Source organism: Mya arenaria, chromosome 9, assembly GCF_026914265.1.
Source record: "Mya arenaria isolate MELC-2E11 chromosome 9, ASM2691426v1".
NCBI classification, from domain to species: Eukaryota; Metazoa; Mollusca; class Bivalvia; order Myida; family Myidae; genus Mya; species Mya arenaria.
Genome location: NC_069130.1, coordinates 51,980,197 through 52,005,140, shown reverse-complemented (window position 1 = coordinate 52,005,140; position 24,944 = coordinate 51,980,197). Strand labels below are relative to the sequence as shown.

The window sequence follows — 24,944 nt, the reverse complement described above, 5'->3', positions numbered from 1 at the left end:
GTCGGTAAGCACAAACTATTCGATGGCATTGTCTATAATTGAAATCGAAGCATTTCTTCTCGGCAAGTTTGCCAATATTGCTTACCACTGCCAAGGACGGACCCATGCAAAGAAGCCACAATTCGTAATCTATTTTTGCGAAGGACAGGCCAGTTGGGTCGGCGGCTAATCTAAGTCTAAACTGCTGGTCATAATCACGCCAGCCTAGGCCGGCGTGCTTTTTTGCAGCCAGCCGGATGTCACGGCCATATTTTAACAATTCCTGAGTCCTGCCCGGATGAGCAGCCAAAAAAATGGACATGTATACTAAGAAAGCATCTGTCCACGAACTGATGTCGTTAACTTTTTGTTGTGCGGACTTGTTGTCAATAATTAGCCGACCGTCCTGGCCTATCATTAACGATTTATTTGACTCCTCGACACCTGATTTAGAATCAATCAAAGAAGAGAATTCTACAAATGCACCAGACACAATTTTATTCTTAATCTGATGCGAGATGTTGCACCCAACATTTGAAAAGACACTTGGCATCTGATTCACTGTGTTATCAATAACCGTTAAAGGCAACGGATCAGAAAGGAAATGTTCCGTACCTGCACCTTGTTCACCGTTCGCGACCGATACCTGCGGAATGCTGATGGGCCCATTCAATGGCTGGAGGCCTTCCAGGGCGGCGGTTTGTAAACCGTTGCCAGCGAGGAATGATGACGCGACCTGAGGTGTGGATACCCTCCCCGTATTAGCCAAGTCTATGGGCGATATAGGACCATCATCTGCCAGAGCCACAGTACCGGTAGTCAGCGCCACAGATGCATCAGCTGTAGCCGCGGCTAGACCGGAATTCACCGTCGGGGCTGATGCGGGCACTGCTGCGATTGTGTTTGATTTGGGCGTCTGGCCTGTCTGTACTGGAGGGGTCCTCCTTGCCCGCTTAGCGGCCCGAAACTCTTCCACAATATCTCGAAGCGGGAATGCCATCCGGAAAAAGAAAGCAAAATCAATAACCGTCGTCTGACGTATAAATATTTACAATTTATATATACATATGTATGTGCGTGTTTGAAAACCTCATTCCTCGACAAATTGATCGAGTTCTTGATAAAGTAGACAAAACAAATAAAATAGAAACATTTATTTAATGATTTGAATGTATATGTAATGTTCTGTACTATAATTCATCAACTAACTAAGCAAAACTATTTTAATTCGTTCAACTATTTTTTCTTAAATAGCAAACCTAGCTCTTAAAAAACTGACCTTTCGGTTCGACTGCCTGAACGAAAGTGAATCGGTGGGGTTGCGCGCTCGATTTAGCGCATGCGCTGAATCTCTTTTTAAGTTTTAACCAATGAAATGCTTTAACGAAATGGCGGGCGCGGGAATCTTTTGATTACGTAATACTGTAAGGCGCCCTCAAGCGGATCTGTTGAATGATTAGATGTGTATTGCTAATGTAAACATAAAGGTGATGAAAACGGGTTGATTATTCTCGATAACAACAGCTATTTTATAGTTAATAGCTGGTATTATACCTGGTGGACATACCCAGTAATCTTTTTTTAATGGAAAAATACGAAATAACTGCTAAACTTAAATAAATTGTAAACTATGTGGTACATCAGTTAGGAAGGTTCAATGCATTGTACACATCGATGCCAGTTTTCAGTTTTCGACAATTTTCATTTTTTTTCGCTATTTTATCATACGTGAGAAAGCCCCTTTAAGCAAAAATCCACATATAGTGGCATAGAGGTGGCAGGTGTGATTTTTTTGTTTTATTTCATTTCGTGGTAACGACTTATTAACTCATTCCAACAACTCACTGTGTCGTTGCCACGACTTACTATCTTGTTCCCACGACTTCAATATCTCGTGGCGACGACTTGGTTTTGATGTGGCCGTGAATAAGACATAACTATTTAACTCTTAAGGCCATGAGATAAAATAACCCCACGCACGTCACTTGCATGTCACCGTTTATTGATGTCACGCTGGTCATGCAAGAACATGTTTACTATATTGGCAGGCGCGCAGCTGCCTATACGCGAGTACGCAGCTGAATCCACATAATTTTCTGACACTAAAAACAGCCAAAAATTGGAGTATGCGTACTTGACTACATGATCCTAAAACTGTCCATTTTCTAATATTAAATAAAGCTCCTCAGAACGCTCGGAATGCACCAGATTGCATTATTGTTTTCAAGATTTTCCGAGGGGCATGTGCACGAAACCTCCTAGCACAATTATGAATCCAAATGAATAAAGCGCTAACTACGCCCCTTGTATGAAATGGATTTACGCTTAATCAATGTCTAAAACTTAAAGTTTGCGTCACATAGCTTTGTTCTGTCTAATAACAAACGTTTCTCGTTAGATAATTCAATTCAATTCAAAACTGAATTTTCTCCAATCGTGAAAAATATTGGTTCAAAAATAAATACACAAAGCACAGCACTGATATGTAAAGAAACGTACATGTAACATATAATGGATAAATATTATTCATACTATTATTTTATTTTATACTAGCATACTACTACTAGTATAATAATGAATACCTTTACATTCGCCTTATTCCAGAAGCCCATAATGCTTTGCGACAAAGGTGACTTCCGGTTTATTTCCGCATTCCTAGTTATCGATACGAGTGAAAGGAAGAGCATAATTGGCAAAATAGATTGATAGGTGAGTAAAACATGTTAGGAACATCAGTTTATACTTTTTTCTATAAATTTCTACCGATTTTTGTAAATGTCAATAAAGTTTTTGACGTTTATACCCAACTTGAGTACACATTTAAGTGGGTGGGGTAAAATAACAAATATAATGGTAAAGACATAGTAGTTCTCAAAGACTTCAAATACATATTGATTGTTATGAAGTATGCATTAAAGTGTGGTTTATTGAGTGCTGTATATAAACAAATAAACAGGTCTTAGAATAACAGCTTATAAATAATGTACTAGTAAATTGTAGTTATTTAAATATCTGACTGATATTAAAGCTGCACTCTCACAGATTAAACATTTTGACAACTGTTTAATTTTTTGTCTTCGAACTAGCCAAATTTATGCAAACGTGCAAGAAAACCAGTGATATAAGACTGCTGACAAAACATAGGATCACAGATTTTCATATTTAAGTAAAACAATCTGTGAGAGTGCAGCTTTAACAGACTCTTTAGAGTCTTTTATATTTTTATTTTTCTGGCTAACTTGGATGATGATAAAACTATCACCTGCTATATCAGTGGTTTTACAAGATATTTTTGTGCAAAACAGAGAGACTGGATTCGGTTCATGAACAGAGATAAAATAAATGAAGTGTGTGAATGAAAACTTTCTTTGACTGCCAAGGACTAAAGAAATGCACACAAGTGACATAGATTTAAATGTTTGGTACAAAAAGTAGACGTTTAGAACTTAAAATTATGACACAGGATGTGAAACAACACTTCATAGCCAATAACAGTCGAACAAGAGATTTTTAAAAAAGAAGCAACTCTCGAACTCGTTCTTTTCTCTATCCCGGAGCGAGGGAATTATTAACAATACTGAACGGAGCCACCCCTGTAGAATATTTTTTCTATTTTCATTTTCTACTTTTAAACCCCACACATTTACAGGGAGAAGGGCTTCGTGCAGTTTGTTTCTATGTTGTTTTAATAACCAGCCGTTGCATATTATCTATTTATTGTTCCTCCTGGGTGAGAATCCAATTTTTTATGTCAATAATGTTTATATCATTTTAAAATATAAATTAAAATTTTAACAGTGGCCTTAAAAAGGATTGTGTTCAATCTAATAATCAGTATAGTCTTTGTTTATGCCAACATTTAATTACCAACCGGAAACGGTTTTAATGTATCTTTTAAATTCCTCCTGGAGGAACAAACAATTCCTATTTTTTTTATTTCTTTTCAAGTTAAAAAAATCCTTGGCAAGCCCAACTCATATTGTAACACCACAGGATGAAATCTGATGCTGGGACTGGTTACATTCTCCATCCTGGTTTGCCTGGTCACACAGCGACATTAACTTTATTGTTAGTAAAATATTAATTTGTCATTTACCATCATGCCGTTCAATAAACCTGGGGCGGCCCCTGTGGTTGGTTTACACGAGGACTCTTAGATTCACTGTACTACATATCGGCACCCTATAAATACCCAAATTCCATTAAGCCCCTGTGTGCCAGCCCCATGGGTAGCCCCAGGTTTAATAAGTCCTAACAAAAAACAACAACAACAATTTCATTTTAAAATTTTCGAACTAGCTTGTTAATATAATGCCAAGGATACGTTCTATCTAAACATATATATGAAACACTTATTCTCATAGATTATTTTACTATTCAGACCTTTTCTTTATATAAATGTTGGCTGAGCCTAAAATGTTTTTATTTTTTTTATTTTTTGTATTCATAGAGTATAATTTTCTCTAGTAGAATTTCTATTTATGTATTCATTCTATTTGAATTGTTTGATTTTAAAATGTATGTGATAGAATATTAAGATATTATTTTAATATTGACCTTCTTACCGTAGATTTTTACTTATTGTGTAGAATTTAACATATATACATATAGTCCATAGCACCCACGCTACAATCAACGAAGCAGAAACATGTTTTAAAAACTGTAGAATTAATGTAAAACGTTGTGTGCTTGCCGAATAGGTATAACCCGATGGCGAGGGTAAATAAGCTCCCCGGGATTATCAGTTTAATATGTTTATCGACTTTAGTGTTAAAAAATTACCAGAAACTATCTTTATCAGATTTCTTTTATATTTCTTAATCTGGCAATTATTACCTTATGGATCAATAGTTGGAACAATATCATTACCATTTTATGCAAGAAGTAATAAACTGTGAGTTTTATCACACCCATAATAAATGCATTATGATGAAACATTCACAAAGGAAACACTAGAAGACTAATGAATAATATATATTGGTTATTTGCTATCATCTGTATTGCCCTATTAAGTAAAACTTGGAGCTGCTTATATTATTGCCTGCCATTGACCTATGTACAATGTTGCAGGAGCTGATGTTGAGAATCCATCAGCTTGAGACTCGTGTGAAGGTGCTTCAGAGAGCCAGCAAAGAAGAGAACCCTGTAGCTCCACCTATGCCCCGCATGACTATGAAGAGGAAAAAGAAGTTTCGTCCCAGTGACTTCCACAAGTACGTTTATCATCTTTAATCATAATGATGTTATATACATAAACACTTCCAGTTTGTTTATAGAAAAGTTCGGGTTATTTAGCCTTATAACCATGTCATGTATGATTTTTAGCTCGACTATTCGAAGAATAAGAGAGCTATACTACTCGCCCAAGCGTCGGTGTCGGCGTCACCCCTTGGTTAAGGTTTTGCGTTCAAGCACACATAGGTTAATATCTCAGCAACTACTTGAGGTATTGCATTGAGACTTTATACAATGGTACTCAACCATCCAACCTACTTAATTAACCAAGTTAGATAACTTTAGTTTGCATTTAATACCAATAATAGGCCTTTATTATTTGACTTAGAAATTCTGGTTAAGGTTTTGCGTGCAAGCACACATAGGTTAATGTCTCAGCAACTACTTGAGGTGTTGCATTGAGACTTGATACAATGGTACTCAACCATCCAACCTACTTAATTAACGAAGTTAGATAACTCTAGTTTGCATTTAATGCAAATAATTGCCCTTTGTTATTCGACTTAGAAATTCTGGTTAAGGTTTTGCGTGCAAGCACACATTGGTTAATATCTCAGCAACTACTTGAGGTATTGCATTGAGACTAGATACAATGGTACTCAACCATCCAACCTACTTAATTAACCAAGTAAGATAAGTTTTCTTTGTATTTTATGCAAATAATTGCTCTTGAAAGTTTATTATTCGACTTAGAAATTCTGGTTAAAGATTTGCATGTAACCACATTTAAGTTAATATCTCAGCAACTACTGGATGCATTGCATTGAGACTTTATAAAATGGTACTTAACCATCCAATCTACTTAAATAACATTTAGTAAGATAACTCTAGTTTGCATTAAATTCAAAAAATGGCCTCTTTTTTATTCGACATAGAAATTCTTGGTAAGGTTTTTTGAATTTAACCACTTTTAAGTCAAAAGTTACCTCAGCGAATACATCATGTATTGCATTGAAACTTTACACACAGGCTCCCCACTATTTGACCTTCTTATTTAATCATGTTAGATAACTCTATCTTTCATATTATATAATTTTTGCCCCTTTATTATGTGTCTTAGAAATTCTGGTAGAGGTCTTGCATGTTAGCACACATAGGATATTATCTCAGCAAATACTTGATGCATTGCATTGAGACTTTATACAATGGTATTCAACTGAATAACCAAGTTAGATAACTGTATTTTGCAAATAATGGGCCTTTATTATTACACTTAAAAATTCTGGTTAAAATTTTGCATGTTACCACATTTATGTTAATATCTCAGCACATCATGTATTGCATTGAAATCTAATCTAACAGTGATCCATGCATGTTTCGCCAAAACTTCAATCCTTACACTAAAAAGCGGCGGAATAGTCGAGCGCGCTGTGTGACAGCTCTTGTTATTTGTAAGAAAAGTTATGTTATTTATTGTTACGATTTCTTTCACAGGTACACCATGTAGCCCTGACGATCATGTACCTCGGCCACGACTACACAGGATATGCTGGCACAGAGGAAGTGGAAAACACTAAGTGAACTGTTCCAGGCCCTTATAAAGTGCAAGCTTATTGAGTCCAAGTATGCACATCTTTCAGTTACCCAGGCCATCCTTAAAAAATTGAATGTTTGTTGTAACGTGACCGACTCACGAAATTCCCGCGACTCAACTTTTTTTTTAGGCCCTCCAGGACGAAATTTTTTTTTCGCATCTCCGAGCGTACGGAAAATAATCTTTCCGCTCATTATATTTTCTTTCCGCTCATTATTTTCCTTCGGCTCATTTATATTACGTCATGCGGTTGACTTTTGTTTTTATCGACAAAATGGCCGACGAAGGCGAGCGTGTAACCTTTGCGGTTACAGTTATCGAGAAAAAGGGGCCTGAAACCATACTCCATGCTCGAAACTCCATTAGAAAATTCAGCACAAACGAGTCCTGGTTTGATGTCTTTTCCGCTTTAACTGAAAATGTCGCAATTGACCCTGAAATAGATGAACATTTTGAGAAAATTGCGTCGGTGCAGGTGTCCTCGAATCTGGAAAATCCTACACAATTCAGTCCAGATACTTACGATAAAATAAGTGTCTTATATGACTTTGACAAGACTCTGAAGTATGTCACGATCACAATTAAAACTACACCACAACAGGAAGAACAGTGTTCAGCTTCTGCACCAGCACTTCAAGCCAATGCATTTGATATCTTGATGAGGACTGATCCTATCTTAAAAAATTCCAATGTCTCGCCTGGTTTGTCTAGCCTGACTAATCATGAGCAATCAAAATGATGTAAGCTTTACTTTAACATGGTATATCATAGGTCAGCCTAAAATCCAGGTTTACAACACATTCATGGGTCATGATTTGTACATGATTTCTACAGCATTTTGGTCCATCTTGCTGTTCTCAGTTACTGATAGGAGTATGGGAACTTTATAGAACTGGTAAACAACTCAGGATGACTGAGATTGCCCAGGAACATTGTGAGTAGGTTTCTAAAAATGTTACTCAAACAAAGCCAATAAACAAAAATGATGCAATGCATTAGACTTTATTAACAGGAAACTTATTTTGGATGTTCATTATAAATACCAAATTTATTATTATAATGTTCTGTAACTATTTATATTGTAATCCTAAGAGTTTGTTGTACAACTATGTAGACACACTGATGAAGTATCTAAGTCTGTGTCCATGGGATCTGTCCAAATGAGGATGATGGAATGAGACATGTCTGATGATAGTCATCACACTGTACTACATGATAATGGATTAATGGATGAGGTCTGTCCAAAATGAAGTGTCAAGCAATCTGAAATGATAAGAAACTTATTTACTGAGTAATTTAAGGCACACAATGGGAAAAAAAAATCCCTACCTACCTACTCACTGTAAAAATGATGGGTAGCGTTACAGCAAACATACAATTTTTTAAGGATGGCCCCAGACAAAAGTTTGACTTTCTGAAGTTTGATAATGTATCAATATTTTAGTGCTTGTTTTTGAGAGTACTCAATAACAATTGCCTTCAGCTTATATTCAAATGAAATTACCTAATAGTCTAACTAAGAATGTCAAAACAAAATATTAACAGATTAAGGATATAAACTTGCTGTTCAATTCAAGGGAGAAAACCACATATAAATAATCAAAGTGCTGAAAGCACTGATGGACTAGGGCTTCATTTAGGGAAATGTTGATAACCATGTTCTAAGCATTAAACAAATCGGCTCACATCACAAGGGGTCACTGTTTAATGGGCTAGCTTAAACTTTAGACTAAAACTGCTTGCAAGCTGCAAAGGAGCTTTAAACCACAGGGCCATACTTTGGATAATATTTGTAAAAGACATCAATAAATGCAACAGTGGACATTCTTGTATTGTCCTCTGTCTCTGTCCTGATAGCTCCCTATCTCAACAGTTGCAAATGGTTGTAGGTTCATGATTCTCCTGTTCATTGGTCATACAGAAAGATGTTGAATGTAGAATCAAGAAGCTTTTATTTCAGGCACTCCGAATTGAATAGAACTGTAACATTTGGAGTGCCTAGAATTTGTAAGATTCCTAGGCAACATGTATCAGGTGTTGCAGTACATTTACTTTACTACAAATACTTTTACCCATCCTTGTAAATCTAAAAAAGCTTTCATTTCGCAAAAGTAGTTCATATATTAAACTATAATAAGGTTGCTAAATCAGAGTTTGAATAATTCTGATATCTAGATGTGCCTTTAATTGCAGCAATTTAATGTCCAACTCATGATGTCAATTGAGCTGGTTAAGCAATACTGCATTTCCTTGGTGTGGGGATTGCATTATATACTTGAATAAACAAACAGTTATTGCGTTGGAAAGTACAATGTATTGACAATGTTACATGCAATTTTCTTGACCTGACTCCATCCGAGCCTTAAATCTTAGATCAGCTTGGACTTGGGGCTATGTGTTTTATCAATGAGAACTATAAATTATGTTCAATTTAGTGTCACTTATGATATATCATTTCGAATACAAAAACACTAGCATTTTCTTTAAAACCACTAGCATTAATATCCTATGTTATGATAAAACCATTGCCAAGGTGGTAATTTGAAAACACTAGAAATTTGATCTGGTCAGGGTTTGACATAGTCTTTCTAGGCAGCTGGAATTGTTTTGCAGTTACTTTGAAAATCTTCAAAAGCTAAACTGATCAAGACTGGAGCAAATTCCTCATAATACCAAAAGGGATTTTAAAGACTTACGAGATCATTCTCATATCACCAATACCATTAGTTTTTATCTACAAACTTAAGTCAACATAAAAATGTTTTACATTAATATTGCAATGAATAAAACATATTGCAATAACATAGCAATCAAGCCTATACATGATATTTCAACATTTTCCAGATAAACAATAAATAAGTTTACTTAATAATTTTCTCGATACTTACACAAGCTGGAGAATGGTCTCTTTTTGAATACTTTACATATTTCATGGCTTTCATCATTCAAACTAACATTTCGCTTGTTATTTCAATATTCAATGATTTGGTAAACATTCATAAATGATGGTTAAAATTAAGATTCATACTAATTATGCCTACCAAAAACACCTGACTGACCAATTAGAATCCAATTTTGGCAGGGCTTATTGGTGGTTCAGTGAAATCAACCATGACCTCCCACAATCTGCACTGATCAACAGTAGTAAATGCATTGTTTCCATTGTTCTTATTTTCATAAAGTTAGAAAACAACTGCAGTGAATAAAATTTATTCCTTATCACTGAGAGAAAGTTTAGAATGAACGAAGCCGACGGTTACATTTAGTGGGATATCAAATCCTACAAATGTATTCATTATTTTATGTAACCGTATTAAGTATAAATGTTAAAGTTTTGAAAGTCTAAACAGTTTCAATTTTTGTATATTTTGTGCTTCATTTAATTTCATTGAAATTTGTTTTTCTTAGTGTTCAATCCCAAGCATACTTGTTCACATTTAAGTGCAAGAAAAGTCTCTAAATTATGATCTGAATAAATTCTTATATTAATGTTAGGTCACATAAAAGATAAACAATGTATTGTGCTTTTTAAAAATAACAGTTTTTCACCTGTTTAAAATTATTTCAAATGCTGTGCATTGCAATTTGATTATGAGTTTAAACTATGACAGGAATAATTCAAGGGAATGGTTTTTTTTTGTGATTTCAAGCATTTAAATTGTCTGAATCGCATGAATATTTATAAATTACGTAAGGTACCGGGTATTCTCAAATTGGTCACACTTGTTGAACTTTGTACTGTCTTCTTTTTGTCTGTCTCAAATTTAATACAGCATTGGCTTCACTTGTTGTTTATTAAAGGAACAGTACACCAGAATGGCACCAAAAAAGTTGGATTTTTTTCTTTAACGAATCTAAGGACAATTTTTTAATTAACTATTTTACTCTTTGATATCGTTATTGTAAATAAAATACCAAAATGTAAAAAAATTGCAGTGTAGTGTCGAATCCACTATGCTATGAAGACTGGGTGGAATTTCCAGATATATACCTAACTCGCTTAAATCACGTAATAACATCAACGGCAGATTACGCATAAGGAATGAATTATACTCGGTAGACATACAATGTACTTAGTAATCTTTTTTTAATGGAAAAACACGAAATAACTGCTATTAATAAATCATTTGTAAACTATGTGCATCATCAGTTAGTAAGTTTCAATGCATTAATTCGGTACACATCGATACCAAGTTAATGGCAGGTTTCTATAAAAAAGAAAGTTCTTTCTTTTTCATTATTAACTGAGTACAGCCCATTTAAAATGTACCTTATAATGTCTGTGACTTATCAAATATTTAATAGTAATGGTCTGCAACCAAGATTTGTTTGAATCATCAAGGTTTCAAACTGCATTGTGTATGCGATTGGAAAGCTAATCTTGAAAGCTCCCTTAGTATAATTTTAAAAAATAACATAGACCCTGCAAGGTACTCATATTTGGATGATTCATAAAGATTTGCACAGTTATTTATGTATAATTGCATTTATTGATACAGGTTACCTTTTTTAAATCTATGATTTAGATTGCAAAGTATAACTTAATAAATATATATTCTTAACTTCTAATAAGTAATTAGTTAATTTGTCAACTGCGCACCAAAACACTGAATCTGTATGTATACGCAAGCTTATGCATTGATCAGTCAATTAATTGTAACCATGCACCCCCCCACGGTCCAGGGAATAGCGGGGACTTTTACTTTCGGTCCAACCAACCCAAGCTAAAATCCCCGCCCTGCAGGGATGATCTGATGGCAAAGTCCCCACCAAATCCCCCCCCAGCACCCAAGGGACATTAGGTTAAGCCACATCCGCACTGTATTTTCCACGAAGACCCGATATTGCGGGGCCACCTGAAAGGTAAAAACCCGGCCCATTTCCCCGGTATACCCCCGGATGTGGGGGCCCTGGTTACAATTGACTGGTGCATGCTGATCCATAGTAATCCAATCTCATGCCAAGACGATTTCTGGTCTGACATATCCAGGTAAGTTATTCTTAAGCATAAAAAAGCCTGGACAGCATTTGAGAAAGACTGTTGTGAGGTTAAATCTTCATTACTTCACTATGCCACAACATTGGGTGATTACTGATTTTCATTCTTGGCGAGGAAACAAAGTGAGCTCAAGGCGTCTTCAGAAAAAGAATTTTATGCACCAGTCAAATGTAACCACGCCCGCCCCCCCCCCCTTGGTCTGGGGAATACTTTGACTTTCAGTCCAACCAATCCGCTATAAAATCCCTGCCCTACCCTGCGGGAACGAACTGGTGGTAAAATCCCTGCCAAATAACCTCGCACCCCAAGGATCTTAGGTAAGGGTAATTCCCCGCTATATTTTGCGTGAAGACAAAACCACCGCAATCATCAGGCACTGCGAGGACACCGCTGAAAGGTGAAAACACTGCCCTTTTCCCTAGTATACCCCGAGGGGGTGGTAACAATTGACTGGTGCATAATAAGAGTTAGGAGAACTATTTTTATTGGATGTTTTCATTGTAATCAGTTATGGTACTACTTTGATTATTCAAATTTGCTAACGGCAATCCAATCAAAATACAGCGTATGAATACATTACGTCAGTGAACCCCCAGATTTGGCCTGAAAATGCAGACATCGCGATTACGGCTATGAACTAGGCCACAAGTGCCCTAGTCCAAAAACAACTGATACAAAATTTGTTTTTCTTCAGAAAGAATTTGACCAAATGCAACAATATATTAAGTTATTGACAGAGGTTAACAGAGTTTCAAAAGTGGCAATCAAAATACATTTCTTGTACATTCCAGGTTGTCTTTCTTGATGTACGCGGCAACTTGCTGTCTGGGGTTGGGGTGAAGGTGAGAGAAGGGATGACAGCGCATGAAAGACCTGGTAAGGAACTATATATACTGTACAGTACAGTCTGTTTTCCATATATCAATACATGAAATTTTATGTAATAAAATCAAGAGTTTTTATCCAATGGTAATCAAACTTCATACAATGGTAGATCATAATGAGAGAAAGTGCAGTGTACAATAACCATAATCTATTTTGGCTTATTATTGAGTTATTGCCCCTTATTCCTTTTTTTTTGTCCGGAGTATAACTTGAAAAGTACTAGATGGAATTCATTGGAACTTCATACAATGGTAAAGCACAGTGAGAGGAAGTGCAGTGTACAATAACCATAACTCTACTCTTGCTTATTACTGAGTTATTGCCCCTTGTTACTTTTTTGTCCAGAGTATAACTTGAAAAGTACTGGATGGAATTCATTGAAACTTCATACAATGGTAAAGCACAGTGAGAGGAAGTGCAGTGCACAAGAACCATAACTCTATTTCAGCTTATTACAGGGTTACTGCCCTTTGTTACTTTTTTCTTGTCCGCAGCATAACTTTTGGATGGGATTTAATATAACCTCATACAGTGATAGATCATAATGAGAGGGAGTGCAGTGTACAAGAACCGCAATTCTATTTCAGCTTATTACATAGTTAGTGCCCTTTGTTACTTTTTCTTGTCCGGAGCATAACTTGAAAACTATTATATGGAATTTAATAAAACTTCATACAGTGATAGATCATAATGAGAGGGAGTGCAGTGTACAAGAACCGCAATTCTATTTCAGCTAATTACAGAGTTACTGCCCTTTGTTTCTTTTTTCTTGTCCTGAGCATAACTTGAAAACTTTTGGATGGAATTTAATAAAACTTTATACAGTGATAGATCATAATGAGAGGAAGTGTAATGTACAGGAACCGCAATTCTTTTTCAGCCAATTACAGAGTTATTGCCCTTTGTTACCTTTTTCTTGTCCGGAGCATAACTTGAAAACTATTGGATGGAATTTAATAAAACTTCATACAGTGATAGATCATAATGAGAGGGAGTGCAGTGTACAGGAATTGCAATTCTATTTCAGCTAATTACAGAGTTACTGCCTTAGGAGAAAGAATTCCACGACCATTAATTCATTAATTTTTGTCAAATCTTTATGAAACTTGCTCAGAATATTTGTCTACTTGTTGTCTTAAACATTTGTGAATATGGGTCACCTCAGATCAAAAACTAGGTCACCAGGTCAAATCTTAGGAAATATTTTCCTGATGTCATAATTTTTTTTTTTAAATCATGAAACTTTTCATGAAACTTTTACATTTTTTTTTCTCCAGGATATCTTAGTCACATTTAAGTATAATAGATTTTCAAGAAACTTTTACATTTTTTTCTCCAGGATATCATAGTCACATTAAAGTATAATAGAATTTAAGCATAAATTACAGTTTTTTTCCTGCAGGATATTGATTTTTTTTTCAGTTTTCATGACATTTGGTTACTTTACATACATACTCAGTATAAATATGGGTCTTTTTGGTTAAAAATACTAGGTCACTAGCTCAAATCCTCGGTTTGCAAAATTGCATCGTCAAATAAAAATCCGGCTTTAATGCGAGAATACGCCACATTTGATAATAGATTTTGCAATCGATTATCGATAATACTTGATCATCATTTTATCCCTAGCAATAACACTTATGGCTTTAAGTTACAAGTTGGATGAAATCCATGCTCCGTTGGTGGAAACTGTATTGTATTTCTTTATAAACTGTTTGCCAAAACCGTAGAAGTGTGGACTTGTTGCAGACTCTTGAATGTAAGACTCTTGACTTTCAATCTCTGGCTCATCACTGAAAATACTACCTGTATTTTGGTAGGTATATACGAGGTCATATCATCTGTTTTACTCTGGCGCACTTTAAAAGCAGGGTTGCCCTTACTTGGGTTTCATTCTGCCTGTGCGCTAAGAGCCACTTCCTTACAAGACTGATACCCTTACTTGGGTCAAAGACGATGGGAGCGTAAATAAACATACAATCTGACAATAGAAGTTCTGCTATGAATACCAAGTTTCACGAAAGTATTGTCACATAGCATTGGTGTCTTTGATGATGTGAAAAACTCTAACATTTTCCCTAAATCGGAAATTGTAACATATATTTAGATAACACATTCAAAACTGGCAAGGTCTGAGCAGTTGACATTTTTGTAGTACATTGATGAACGGGGAAAGTGGATTCCTACGGTAAACCGTCAACCAATGGTATCATTTCAGGTTCAGCTGCAGGAGAAGAACGTACAAGTATTTCTTCCCTAAAGGAGACCTTAATATACTGGTAAGTAATAAACCTGTGGCGGTATTCATAAAACATCTCAAGTCATTTCTTAATTTGAGTCAATTTTCTAAAACGTTCATAGTCAAATTAAAAGAATTCAGTGTTCTTTTACATAAAAGTATGTAACTTGAATTAAAGCAATGAAAATGAAATATGTCAGATTGTATTAAGTTAATATATCATGATAAGTTTGTTACTTCATTGAAGAAAATGAGGAGTAAGGAATTGACTTCAGATGCTTTATTATGATCAGCCCAGGACATTATATATAGTATATATGCATATACCGTATAGTTTGTTGTGTCCTGACTGTATTTTTGTCATATTTTAAAATGACTTTGCACATGTGTTCGGAAGTTAAGATGATGTGTTGATTGAAAGACCTGCATCCCTACCTCAAAGATAAAGCATGTCCGGTTAGCCATTGGTTAGTACACTCCCTTCTGACCGAGGCAATCTGGGTTGGTTTAACAGCATGTGAGTTTGATTTGTGGTTACCATGGTTACCAACCAAGTGGGTTTTCTCCAGACACTGTTTTACCCCTCAACAAGACCACATACTCGCACAACCTTGTGCCTACAAAAGTGATTAATTTTATGTTGTAATAACTTGTAAGCTCTTGTTTAATGCAAAAATGCTTAAAAGATTTTTTGGGTAGCAAACTCCAAAGGAAACTAAGAAGATGCACTTCCACTCCCAAATAAGATATAGCATACTTAATTCAATTGTTTTAATTTACCAAAAAGGAAGAATATACATGTATACAACACCATGTTTCTTATGAAGGTTAGCATGTTTAATCTGAAAGAAAGGTGCAGAAAATACTGTATTTCTACCTTATGAAATGAAAGTTGATCACTGTAAATCTATAGGACTCACCAGTCATTTAATATTTGTGCGTTTTCATCTTTTAAATACACAATTACAATCTTGTTACCAGTAATATATTTTTCACAAATGCATTATATAGTAAGCAGTTAAAGGTTTATTACTCAAAATTTGTTTGTTCTATATGTTTATGTATTGATTTTAAATATGAGTGTGACTTTAAAAACTGTTCGATTTTCATGAAATATTGATTTGGAGAAAAACATCATCTGAAGACTTAAAATTTCCTGATTTTATGATTTTTTTAATTCAACACAGCTCATGGAAGAAGCTGGCAAAAAATTGATTGGCGAATATGACTTCTGCAACTTCTGCAAATTCAGTGTTAAAGATGGCATTACAGACTACTGGGGGTATGTTCGAAAAATCATGGAGGTTGAAGTCAAGACCTTAGATGAGACCGATGACGGATTCACAATGTGCGAACTCACGATCGTCTGGAGGGCGTTCCTGTGGCATCAGATTCGCAGCATCTTCTCTGTGCTGGTCCTTGTTGGCAAAGGGAAAGAATCGGTTGAAGCATGTATTTGGTTTTTGTCTAGTTATCTCCCTTGCATTGTGTTTAGTTAATAGAAAACATCTTATAATTTGCTATTTGATGCAAGCACACAAAGTAAGGTCAATACAAGTTATTATGTCACCCCCTTTCATGGGGAAACATATTGTTTTTTCCCCGTCTGTCGATCAGTCCGTCAGTCAGTCAGTCTGAACGTCACACTTCGTTTCTGCTCAATAACGATAGAACGCTTAGACCCAGGAATTTGGTATGCTAGTAGTTGGTCATGACTTGTATTGATTTTTGGTTCACTAGGTCAAAGGTCAAGGTCACCATGACCTTGATGTGAAGAATTACTAAATACTAAAGATCCTTTGGGTCCAGGAACTTCATACTTGGAATGCTAGTTGTTCATGACTAGAAGATGACCCCTATTGATTTTGAGATCAAAAGGACAAAGGTCAAGGTTATCTTCAGGTAAAAAACAATATGTTGGCAATGACCTTAAGTTGAAAATGGTTTCTGCTCAATAACTTTAGAACAATTTTCCCCAGAAACTTAATACTTGATATACTAGTTAGTCATGTGACTCCTATTGATTTTGAGATTAGTAGGTCAAAGGTCAAGGTTGCCGTTACCTTGAGGTGAAGAAACATTTACCGCTTAGTAACAGAAGAACACTTGCACCCAAGAACTTAATACTTGGTATGCAAGTTGGTCATGTAGATGATCCCTAATGATTTGTAATCAGTAGGTCAAAGGTCAAGGTAACGATAACCTTGAGCTGAAAAATGGTTTCCGATCAATAATTGAATAACGCTTGCGCCCAGAAACTTAATACAATGCAAACTTCGTTTACATTTTCCAAGATTAATCAACAACACTTTTTTCTCTTCACTATTCAATACAGGTGAATAAACCAAGCTTCACTGTTAGTTCGTCTCCAGTCCAGAATTACTAATTTCACGTCCATCATTTATTTTTTCTCAGCTACGACCACACAATAGGGGAGACAAAGACTTTTCAAAAGAGCAATCTCTAGTTTTAATAATTGCAATTCAATACTAGTAATTCTCCTCTAATGTTCATAGTTTATACTTTTTTAAAGGAAGGGAACAAGGTAGAAATAATTTAAATTACAAATCAATGGATGCAACAAGTTTGCCATATAGCATTTACCTTCGCAAAGTTAAGGTGTATTAAACAGGTTTTGCTTTAAATAATGGAATTCTCACAAAAAGTTTTATACTTGTTGCAATTGGGACACTTATTTTGACTTCAAAATAATTTCGAAAGAGTGATTTCGGATTTTTGATGTAAATTTTGATCAAACAAAGAAAAAACTAAAATCGAAACCAAAAAATAAATTGGAAATATTGGTAATTATTTTTATAAATGATGTTCAGATTAATGGTGATTAAATGTTATCAGATTTATACAATTTAGCAATCCATGTACTAATTTTTCAGATGGTTGATGAACTTCTGAACATTGAGAAAAATCCGCTAAGCCGCAATATAACATGTCATCTGACGCGCCTTTGTGCTTGTATGACGCTGACTTTGGAGGAGAATTTGAGTGGATTTACGAAGCTGGTAAGTTAATATAACACAGATCTTATTTCACCTTATTAGTAACTTATACCGTTTATAGAATGTTTTGCAGGATACAGGATTCTCATTTTGACATTTTTTGCATGCCCACATTTAAATGAAAAAGGTTAAGGTATAGTCATGGTCTGGGTGTCGTTATTGGCATTCCCAGAGATATCTGTTGACTTGGCAATAACCAAAAATACTGTTCAAGATATCATTCAAAGGAAACTTGGTACACATGTTGCCATAGTCAAAACCCATGTGAGTTACACTTTAACAAGGCCCATAACTCAGGCTTGAGGAGTACAATCGTTTTTTGACATACTTTAATTACAGTTTTGTTCTTGTACAATAACCTCGTAATTCTTAACTGTGATTATGTTATGTGTATGTTTGGTTATTTAGTGTTTTTGCTTTTGGCGATATTTATTACCGATAACAACTAAACACTTTCGGATGTATATATGAACTCAAAGGAGAAAATTGGCGGTAATTAACCAAATGCAAATAACGAGGGGAAGAAACAGCGGGCTGTTTGAATCAATGATTGATTATGACAAAATATAATTAATTGTCACCGATTTCAGACCAAACCAATCAATGTTTGATTATAATCGATCATCAGAACATCACTATTTATGAGTCAAGCATTCTTATTACTATAAGAAAATTAAAAGTCTGTGAGTCCCAAAGCAGAGGTGAAAGTCCAATAAAGGATTTTAGTCAAAATGCATAAAATCTTATATCTGTATATAAAAGTTGAGAATGGAGACAAGTGATTTTTAGCTCTACTGGTCTAAGGCCAGAAGAGCTTTTGCGATGGTAATGTGTACGTAGTATGTGAGTCCGTCCGTACGTGCGTCTGTAAACAATTTCTTGTTAACGCGATACGGTCTTCAGTTTTGATTGTATCTGGATGAAACTTGTACAGTATTTAGATATCAATAAGAGCTCGGTTCCTTTCGAAAACCAGCCATATCCGCCATGCATGCCTTGATTATGGGACTTGAAACTTTTAAAGAAATGCTCCTTTTAGTTAAGGCCTAAAAAAAATATTGTTTGGTTAGGGTTACATCCTTTTCAAAAATAGGTAGGGTAGGTAGGCTTTTTAAAAAAAAAAAATAGTTTTATTTTTTATTAGGCTTTGTATAAGAATATCATTTTCATCATTGGAGAATGGTGTTAAAGTTATCTTCTGTATAAGCATTTAAGGTTAAACTACATATTGAAATGCAATTTAAAAAAAAAACGATTTTTTTTATTTTTATTTTTTTTAGTTTTTCCTTCTTTTTTTTCAAACTGACTATAAAAACGGTAGGGTGGGCGTCTATTCCGTAGGTAGGGTCGGGTAACCCGAACCAAATGTATTTTTTTTTTAGGCCTAACCTATTTTTAGCCAGGTCTGCATGAGTGATAGTACAATAGTCCTGTTGTTGGTTCTTGAAAACATTTGGACGATTGTTCAGATTGTTGTGAAAGTAAACAACGTGACTAACGATATTGTTGTTAACTTGTAGACATAAAAAGTTGATGATATCCTCATATGTATTTGAATAAGACAGGTACTGTTAAAACAGCATTTGTTACAAATACTGCAGATCACAAGTGAATTCATTAATCTTCTAGAGAAGTTAAGACTTAAAAGTTAACACTTCTGTAATTAATACTTGCTTACTTTAACAAATTTCTAAACAATCGGCCCAGTATTTTCAAAACAGTTTTAAGACTTTCCCCATTCATGTTTCAGAATGCCATGAAGACAACCTCACCTCCCTCCAGCAGCTTTGGGCTGAGCATTCCATCAAGTAAGCAAGGAGCTTGACTTGCCTTATTAGAATTTGTTTTTCACTGGCGTTTGTGCTGGTTCTAAAGCATGTAAAGTGGTGTTTAAATGATTGACAGCGGTCAATTGATTTATTTTCAACTTTATTTATTTTAGTCTTTATTTTTTACAACAGTGAAGAAAGTAATATTAAATTAAGCTTAGTCACACAGTCACACTCATGTTGCGCGAGAGTGTGGTCTTATGCTGTGGGGGAAATAGGAGAACTCAGAGAAAATTTACTTATCCATCTTGCTGACAACCCCTGGCTGATCAAACTTTTATTGATAACATCTCTTCTTATTTTTTCACAGAGCAACAATGGTGAAGAGCATGCTGAATGACCTCGAGAAAGCTAAAGTGGAAACAGGTACAGAGGTGTTCTGGTTATATTTATTTTCACACAACTTTTGGGATAGCTGAAAGCTGATGTGAGTTACCGATGTAAATCATCTCGAGTCAGTTGCCTGAGCAGAAACCAGTACTGTGTCCTTTCTAAGATGCCATTAGAATGTTCCCATGGTTTGTAAACCTGAGACCTGTTGGGTAACGGGCAGACACCTAAACCACTAGACCACTCACACCCTTAAAAAGGGCCCCTAGGTTTGGAGAGATGTTTTATGCAATCTTTAGCTTGGTTGTTGTTCAATAGAAATTGTAGTGCCATTCACTAATGTTGTCCTTACTGTAGGTCTACAATACCCTATATACCAGAAACCATTCAGAATATTTACATTAAACTTGGTTAGTATTTGACAAAGCCTGTTCTAGGGATGCACAACATTATTGATACCTAGTTCTGCAATTTATGGATTATCGAAACAGAAAGTGAAATAATAATGATATGAACAGAGAAACCTAATTAATTACCATACATTACCTATTTTTATTTCAACGATATATTGAGATATGCTTATGAAATATTGTTCTAGATCTCGATGCTTTGCCAATAATACTCGTCCACAGCAAGTGCCAATACACATATATAGCCCTGGATTAAATCAAGAAAAACGGACAAGTCTTGGCATATTTATGTATTCCTCTTGTTTATGAACCCTATTAAAAATATTCAGATATTTGACACTTATCTATGTAGTTAAAGTTGTAGTTTTACTTCTGACAAAAAACAAAATTCAAATAATGAGTTTTAAATTATGAAAGCCTTTTTGATGAGTAAGTTTTCAAACATTCTCAGGTTTATTATAAACAAAAAGTCTCATCAAGATGGCATAATTCACTTTACATGTATTGTTAGTTACAGTTGATGTATCGGACTCTCAAATATTTGTGAGACAATATTCGGGTGATAAATGAACTAGTAAATGTGCTTCTTATTCTTTTATCTACTGTAAATTGGATTTGAACTCATCTTTCTGTCATTTTTTCAGACTGAGACATTGCGCCCTGGTGTGATCTGAGTCCCCCTTTACTGATGCAGTCTGAATGGCTCCTAGAAGACAGGAATCCTAAGGTGCTGATGGAGAGACAGGGAGGCTGTAAGTAGTCCGTACAACAGGGTTGATCAAGTTTAGGAGTAATCTGAATATATGATCAATTATGACCAAATACAATTAATTGTCACCAATTTCAGGCTCAACCAATCAAATTTTTATTATAATTTTTTTATTATAATTGATCATCGGAACATCGCTGAAAATAATCAGTAGTTTGAGACTACAATAAGTATATAGAGGTCACTTTGGCAGTCTGTCAACCTTCTCTGTCTGTAGGTTAATATCATTTTAAGACTTAAACTTCTTCCTAATCTACAGTTTTTCATGGAACGACTTCACAATTGGTAGAAACCACACCCATGATGAAAAGTAGTTCCTGACATTTTTAGTTTTTTTGACTTTGATTAAGTCAGCTTTATAGTGTAATTGCCCTTGGAATCATCATATATCACCTATTACTTATTGTAAAACTTGAAGAATATTCATTTGCCCAGACTTGCATATGTATTCAGATGACCTACCATTGCAGGAGTCCAAATGACTTATAGGCGCACAATATAGGTTGATGCCAATTTTTATTACAGTGACCCTTGACGAGATGATAGCATCACACGAGTCGAGAAAACAGCGATGGAGAGAAAATGCTGAAATTGAAGCGCAGGACGATAGCAGTGAAGAGGAGATGACGTCACAGAAACGTCAACGGCTTGAAATTGATAAGCCTAGCCACATAGATGATAAGCCATTTGGAACATTAGATAAACCCAAGTCCGGAGAGAATAAGGATCCTCACATAATTTATGAAGAAAACAATAAAGAAGATGATGACACTGTAAGGGACATTGATGGAAAAACTACTAGTATGAAGGCTGATCAAGATATTTGCGGTTCTAAAACCTCTCTTAAAGATAATGGGGAGGAAAACTTTCCTTTGAGAATTGTCATGAGAAATTCTCAGTCCAATGATTAATTTGAAAAATAAGACGTTAATCAGGATTTTGTTGTAGAATACATTGAAATTTATTTGCAAGGATTAATGCTATTGAGAATTTTAAAACATGGTTATAATGGAATCGTGTTGAAATACAAACTGATTGAGAAAATTTATTTCATTTTTAGATTTACTGTACATCAGGTTACGATACTGACCAATTTGATAGAGAATATCTCACGACAAACACAGAGGTTAATAATGACACATATTACTCGATGATTTATACTGCAATAAGACATGGACTCAAGCTGCTCAAGGTAAAGGAAAGGCAAAGTGTTAGAGAAGAACCTGGATGAAAACTTTTACCAGTTGTATGGTAGAAGGGTGATAATTGGTGATCATTACTTCAATGTCAAGGCAAGTTGTTGGAATTAGAGAGGAGAGCATAGTGGAGAAGGTCAAGGTTAATGGTGTTTATGACACTGAGGTCAATGTATAGAGAAAGGGACATTGAAAAGGTCATGGCCTTAGATGAAAAACAAGGTCAATGTTGTTCATCACTCTAAGGTCAAGGTCTGTTATTCAAGTCAGAGTGGAGAGAAGGCTTCAGAGGCTTCAGAGAAAAAAAAACAAGATCAAGGGTTTTCATTACGCTTAAGGTCAAGGCCAGAATTTCATGTTAGAGAGGAGAGAATAGTTGAAAAGGTCAAGGCTGTGGAAAACAGAAACCAAACAAACAAGGTTTTTATCAGTGTAGTTGTATATAATGGGTGCTATATGTTTGAGGTTCATTACCCTATGTGTGTACGGTCAAGGCCAGTAGTTTGCTTTTAACCATGTGAGTCACTGCAGTTGGACCAAAATCAAATGAATTGAACTGATATTCATCATTAATCTGTCACATAGAATTGAGTAAAGCATGTTTACCTTGTTTTCTTGTACTCTAGATATATGGAGTTATTGAGCGTATGTCAGGCTTTTTTGTGTTTGTGGTAATTTTGACCACTATTTTGGTTAAGTGCTTTCTGTGTTTATTGGTTGCTGTTGATTGCCTTATTCTAGAGAAGCACTTTTTTCAGATTTTTTAGTTCTGGTCAATTTTACAAGGCCATTATTTAATTTATTCGAAAAGCACTGATAAATTGTTTTATATTTGTGGTCTGCTGTTGCATGAAAACTAAACCCTCCCAAAATGCAACATCATTGAGGGTTGCTTGCAGAAAAAGAAATAAATCCGTTTGGTCTGCTGGAACTTACAACAGCCGTGCTGGAGGTCTTCAGTATGTTTTTTTTTATCATGATCATGAACTTTGTAAATTTTTTTTTTTTGAAATATGTAAAATGTGTGTTTTACACATTGTCTTCTGTTTTATTGGTTTGTTAACTAAATTTATATTTTATGGTATGTTGCCATGGTAATGGGACCATTGTTTACATTTTATACTTCCATTGTTGTTGAAAAAACATTAGAATATATGAATATTTATATTTATACTCCTGCAAACAAAGTTTGAAGTCTGCATAGGGTTGGTCTGTTGGGCGGATAGTCAGTTGGCTAAATGCTGTATAGCGATATTCTCCAACAGTTTAAGAGATAATACTCTGATACTATGTACACATTCCCACCTTGATGGGTAATATTGCCTGAAGTATTTTTATTGACCTGTGGCCACCACGACTTACACGTACAGTAACATGCCCTAGAGTAGGATTTTTACACATTAGGCTACTTGAATATTGAGGTTTGTGAAGCGAACAACTCCCACAGTTTCAGAGGTATTTCTCTGGCCCAATTTTCTGGAAACTTCATAAGTCCCTTTAAACAGGATTAAGTTAAGCTGACTATTTGTTGTTTTTCAATAATTTGCGAAATATTTTCTTGTTTTGTATACTTTAGACAGGAATTATCTTTATGATAGCATGGACCCGTAGTAGGTACGTGATGATAATATTAATGTTCAAAACATAAACTCATGTGCCACCCCTATCAAAGATTCAGACCTATACCATGTTTGAGAGTTACATTAACTCCCATATTGGAATAGAAACCGTAGGCGGGGCTAAACAGTTCAGTGTCTAATATATGGATAAATAACAATGATATTCACTTATGTAGTATCTTAGTTATTGAATGTTGCCTTGACAACATGGTACTCACTTACCTCGTATTTTGAGTACTTTTGATATTATTTCAATAGTAATACACAGTTGTGGATGCCAGAACTATAACTTAATATAGTTTTACATAACATAGGAACCTTTTACACATGTATACAGGCTGAACATTACTTTCTCATTAAACAAAAGTGTGAAGTTCATTTATCTCTGTTTAATTACAGAGTGATGTTGTTATTTAGGTATCGTTATTTAGTGTGTTGTGAGAGTCATGTATGATGTCTGATCTGAGACCTTACTCCGATCCTTTCTATGAAAATGTGTTCTATCTTGGTATATAGAGAATTTTACTATCAAGATATTTTTGAAATAGTCATTTTTCCAAGAGCTATTCTGTATATCTTGTTGAGAGAATTTATCTCTCAAGATATTACTTTCAAAATAGTAAGAGCTACCTGCACTTCAGTTTAAGCTTTATTAAGGAGTCTAATACCGTTGATGCACGTTCTTTTGTCATAAAGTAATTGATAAAGTATGTCAATGGAAGAAAACAAGTAAAATAAATTACATTCTTAAGCTTTCACTGTGTAGAAAAATGGACGAATGCAAATCAAAAAGTTCTGTTTGAATTACTTACCAACGGTTTAGTTTTTAATTTTTAAATGTTTTTTTTTAGTTCGTAATATGACAGATGACATAGATTGTATTAATATACATGGAATAAATTG

General features: G+C 35.0%; 2 protein-coding genes and 2 long non-coding RNA genes across 4 annotated transcripts; all 4 read left to right on the top strand.

Annotated features, from left to right (window-relative positions):
* The first annotated feature begins 2,607 nt into the window (after positions 1-2,607).
* LOC128245497 (uncharacterized) lies at positions 2,608-6,778 on the top strand. The gene is made up of 3 exons (XR_008263160.1): positions 2,608-2,688; positions 5,050-5,192; positions 6,649-6,778. It is a non-coding gene; the product is annotated as an uncharacterized LOC128245497 (long non-coding RNA).
* A 5,797-nt stretch (positions 6,779-12,575) lies between these two features.
* Positions 12,576-16,136, top strand: LOC128245665 (uncharacterized). The gene is made up of 3 exons (XR_008263211.1): positions 12,576-12,623; positions 14,851-14,911; positions 16,059-16,136. It is a non-coding gene; the product is annotated as an uncharacterized LOC128245665 (long non-coding RNA).
* A 33-nt stretch (positions 16,137-16,169) lies between these two features.
* Positions 16,170-21,106, top strand: LOC128246168 (tRNA pseudouridine(38/39) synthase-like). The gene is made up of 6 exons (XM_052964357.1): positions 16,170-16,313; positions 17,766-17,891; positions 19,288-19,291; positions 19,639-19,696; positions 20,028-20,083; positions 21,102-21,106. The coding sequence occupies exons 1-6, from the start codon at positions 16,170-16,172 to the stop codon at positions 21,104-21,106; spliced, it is 393 nt and encodes a 130-aa protein (XP_052820317.1).
* On the top strand, positions 17,512-24,103 carry LOC128203397 (uncharacterized). Its single transcript, XM_052904801.1, has 5 exons — positions 17,512-17,891; positions 19,639-19,696; positions 20,028-20,083; positions 21,102-21,209; positions 21,752-24,103. Exons 4-5 carry the CDS (start codon positions 21,146-21,148, stop codon positions 22,135-22,137), a joined length of 450 nt encoding a protein of 149 aa, XP_052760761.1. The 5' UTR covers positions 17,512-17,891; positions 19,639-19,696; positions 20,028-20,083; positions 21,102-21,145; the 3' UTR covers positions 22,138-24,103.
* The last annotated feature ends 841 nt before the right edge of the window (positions 24,104-24,944 follow it).